Source organism: Rhincodon typus, chromosome 33, assembly GCF_021869965.1.
Source record: "Rhincodon typus isolate 14 chromosome 33, sRhiTyp1.1, whole genome shotgun sequence".
In the NCBI taxonomy this organism is placed as follows: domain Eukaryota; kingdom Metazoa; phylum Chordata; class Chondrichthyes; order Orectolobiformes; family Rhincodontidae; genus Rhincodon; species Rhincodon typus.
In genome coordinates this window covers 17,164,243-17,168,747 of record NC_063364.1, presented here as the reverse complement: position 1 = coordinate 17,168,747, position 4,505 = coordinate 17,164,243, and the positions used below count along the sequence as shown (strand labels likewise).

The 4,505-nt window shown below is 39.2% G+C and overlaps 1 protein-coding gene across 1 annotated transcript in view; it reads right to left on the bottom strand.

Annotated features, from left to right (window-relative positions):
- Positions 1–795: 795 nt before the first annotated feature.
- The window catches only part of LOC109936044 (centrosomal protein of 152 kDa-like), an 8,246-nt gene continuing 4,536 nt past the window's right edge, over positions 796–4,505 (bottom strand). The window contains exons 4-6 of the mRNA XM_048615728.1: positions 4,266–4,397; positions 3,074–3,715; positions 796–861 (exon numbers count right to left, since the gene is read on the bottom strand). Of these exons, the coding sequence (XP_048471685.1) occupies positions 796–861; positions 3,074–3,715; positions 4,266–4,397 (840 nt within the window). The remainder of the gene's footprint in view (positions 862–3,073; positions 3,716–4,265; positions 4,398–4,505) is intronic.

The following is a 4,505-nucleotide window of genomic DNA, read 5'->3' as shown; positions in this document are numbered from 1 at the left end:
TGAACAACACTTCGACTAAGTACTGAGAGTAGCAAGGATACAGAATTTACTCTGAGTGGGGATCTTCAATGCCCATTACCAACAGTGGCTCAGCAGTATCTCTACTGACTAAACTGTTGAAGGCCTAATGAGCATAACTGCGAGATTGGGTCTGCAGCAGATGATAAGAGAATGAATTAAAGGGAAAATCTACTTGACCTTGTCATCACCAGACTACCTGGCACAGATACATCTGTCCATGGCAGTATTTGGAGTAGTGCCATCACACAGTCCTTACGGAGGCAAAATCCTGCCTTCATATTAAGGATACAGTTCAGTTTGTTGTGTGATATGACTGAATTGCTAAATGGTACAGATTTCAAACAGATCTAGAAACTTGAGATGGGCTATATTTGACACCCTGTTGTCAATCAGCAACAGCAGAACTGCATTCAATGATAATGTATAACTTTGTGACCTGGCAGATCCCCCTTCCTAACAGCATTGTGGATATCCCTAAACTCAAAGAACTGCAACAGTTCAAGAAGGTAGCTGACCATCTCCTTCTCCAGGGTAATTAGGGAATGTGTAGCAAATTCTGATCTCTTGAAATACACCACAGTACATGACTGAATAAAAAAAGCTTGATCTTTACCATCAAGCCAAAACATCAATCCTGGTTCAATAAGGACGCAGGAGGGTATGCCAGGAGCAGCACCAGCAATAGCTAGTGAAACTGTAATATAGGACTATTTGCCTGCCAATGAGCGGAATCAGTATGTTCTTGATAAGGCTAAGTGACTCCACAACCATCGATCAGATCTTAGCTCTACAGTTGTGCCACAGTGAGCCTTGAATGGAGGTGGATAAGTAAACAAATAACTGGAATACATAAAATACACAAGTTTATTAGTGTTGAACTTGCTATAAAGGTCAGCATAATATTTCTTGAAATTTGTTAAGCAAAGAAGTAATCAGTTTCTTTTTGTTTATGTGATGTGAATGTCACTAGCTAAGCCAGCATTTATTGCCATCGCTAATTGCCTCGGAGAAGATGGAACTAAACTGCCTTCTTGAACAGCTGCAGTCACCCAGAAGGTTTATGAAAGAAGGTCCAGAAGTTTCACCCAGCAACAATTAATGAATGGCAATATAATTCCAATACAGGATACTGTGTGGCTTGGACAAGACCACTTTGTATTGGTACATTGTGGCTTTAAAGTATTGGCAAAGATCTGTAGCTTGGGTTGTGGATGAGGTTGTTGACTTGCTCGCTGAGCTGGCTAGTTTTTGTTCAGACGTTGAGTCACCATGCTAGGTAACATCGTCAGTGGAGCCTCCGATGAAGCAATGTCATTCTACTCCACTTGGAATTTATACCGTCCGGTCTGTTATGGTGAGTACTGTCATTTCCGGTTTTGTATATCCCTTGTGATATACAAACAGAAATGCAAACAGATCAACGGTACACCAGTGGGGTCACCCATCTCAGGACTCATCGCAGAAGCAGTCATGAAAAGACTAGAACCCATCACGCACCCCCACATTCAACCTAAACTGTGGATCCGGTACGTAGATGACACATTTGTCATTATTAAACGCAACAAATTAGAAGAGACCCACCACCTCATCAACAGTGTATTCACCGAGATTAAATTCACAAGGGAAGAAGAAACCAACAATCAACTTCTGTTTCTGGGTGTTAAGGGAGAACGATTGACAAACAGGGAGTTCCAGATCTCAGTAAACAGAAAAGCAACCCACACCGATGAAATCCTCAACTTCCACAGCAACCACCCCAGCATCCACAAACAAAGCTGCATTAGGACACTATTTAAATGGGCCTGGACACACTGCAACACTTCAGAATTACGCCAGGAAGAAGAAGAACACTTGTACAAGATGCCCACTTTAAACAGATATCCCCGCAACTTCATCCACAGCTGTCTACAAAACAGACAACAACAGGAGAACACAGTATGACCTAACACAGTGGCCACACTGCCCTACATCAGGAACATATCGGAACTGACATCAAGACTCCTAAGACCACTAGGAATCATGGTGGCCCACAAACCCACAGCCACTCTACGACAAAGGATTAAAGACCGCATTCCCACAAAATGCAGAACGAACATGGTTTACAAAATACCATGCGCTGTCTGCCACAAACATTACATCGGACAGACAGGAAGGAAACTAGTCATCAGAATACACGAACATCAGCTAGCAGCAAAATGGCACGATGAACTCTCCTTAATATCTGTACATTCAGACAACGAAGGCCATCAGTTTAACTGGGACAAGGTAACCATAGTAGCCCAAGCCAAACATAGACACACACGGGAATTCCTAGAGGCAAGATTCTCCACCTGTAATGTAAAACAAACATATAGAACTGGACCCCATATATACAAACCCATACAGATCAAACCGGAAATGACATTACTTACCATAATGGACCAGACAGAAAAATTCCAAACAGAGGAGAATAACTGCTTCATCAGAGGCTCCACTGATGATGTCACCTAGCATGGTGACGGAACATCTGAATGAGAACAAAACAGTTTGGCAAGCAAGTCTACAACCTCACAGTATCTATGACCAACACATACATTTCTTTTGGAATGTGCAAGCGATTCATTTAAATCTGTAGCTCCTTTAAAATTTTCCATGCGGTCTTGGACACAGTAACACAAAGGATTTGACTCGTGTATGACCTATACCTCAAGCTTCTAACTTATCTTGTACCTAACTTAGAATAAAAAAAAAGGTAAATTTTGGGGACACTTCCTTGAACATTTCAATCGACTTTGCAAAAAGTAATAAAAAAAAAGAAAAAAAAAAGTGGAATTTTCACCAAGTACATACACTAAAAAAGGAAAATATGATAATTGAAAAACTAAGGATGGACTCTGTGTGAAATGTATGTGCATATTTAGGGCAATGCTATCCACACAGGGCACATCGATATATTTTTCTTAGGAAAAAAGAGAATAAAGTGAAGATCCATAATAACTGCATTTATATCAAAAAGCCATTCCATCAGGCTATACTAATACAGCTAGAACCTACAAAAATGAACTGCCATTACCTCTTTCCGAGTTTCAAGGATCTCTTCAACCATTTCAGTGCAAACTCTCTGGAGACGGTCCTTTACTTCAACAAACTGGTCATGTGTCGATTTGGCAGTGTTAGAATATTCCTCCGCTCCGAGACATGCAGGTTTAGACTTTCCAAAGTGTTTTGAGATATCACGCAAAAAATGTTCAATTTCAGCAACAAGTTCAGATTCATATTGCTGTCTTTCATAATTGATCTGCTCCTCTCTATGAGTTGACCATTCTTTTTGCTTTTCTGAGAGCCGCAGATTGAATTCTGCCTCCTTTTGTGCAATCAATTCATTTTTCTGCCGGGTAAAGTCTTCTTTAGCTTCTTTAAGGACTTCACCGAGTTTATTTCGATGCTCTGCTAGGAAGGCTTGATAATCCTGTTCATTTAGTTCATGAATTCTATTAATCTCTACTTGTTTTGCTTTATTCCATTGAGCTCGAGCTTTTGCTAATTCAGCTTTAACAACTGCTGCTGCCTCTTCTTTCTCAAGTTTTAATTTGCGCTCTAGAACAATTGTCTTCTCCTGCAGCTCTGAAGTTTTAACACTGGACTCAATTTTCTCAATTTCTTTCAAAGTATGTTTCTTCCATTTTTCGTCATTTGCTTTCAGTGCTGTAGCTACCTGTAGTTAAAAAGTACTGATCAATTTACTAAATCTATTTAAAATACAAAATCAATATTTTCTTGGATCAAATTGATCCGATTAGAGTAATACCAACAGCATTTTTCAAATTGAAAGTTGTCTCCCCCATCCAAATCACCTGTCTTCACATTTAAAAACATATTCCCATGATTAAGCACACATTGTAAAACACATTTTCTAATGGGAAGTTGCAAGGTGTTCTTTCATAGACAAATTAGTGTACTAATTAAAGTTAACTCATGTCAAAAGTACAAATGCTAGTATGCTATGAACACTAACAGTAGAATGCAAATACACATTATAAAAGAATGAATGCTTCATTGTAGGTTTGGCAGAGCAGTGTGCACCAATTATGCCAACCTGACACTCACGGAACTATTGCTAGTTATACCAGTCAATCATGCAGTACCAATTAGTGGTTGTTTAATTTTCCGTGAATCAGCTTTAGAGTAATGGCTTTATTACAGATAATAACTAGATACTAACAGTGTCATATTTTATACAAAATGGCTAACGCTACAACATTTACTTGTTCTGCCACATCTTGTTCATGTTTTGCCTCCCATTTCTTCGCTTCAATTTGTATATTGGCTCTGTATTCAGGCAGGTTAGTCAATTCTTCTAACCAACGACAACGTGCATTTGCTAATGCTGTTTCAACCTAAAAGACGAGGAGATGATACTTCACAACAAATTACTGTTAGAATTAACCAAAAAACCAAAACTAAAGCATGCATAAAGTGGATGCATATCTTAATAAAGATACTAA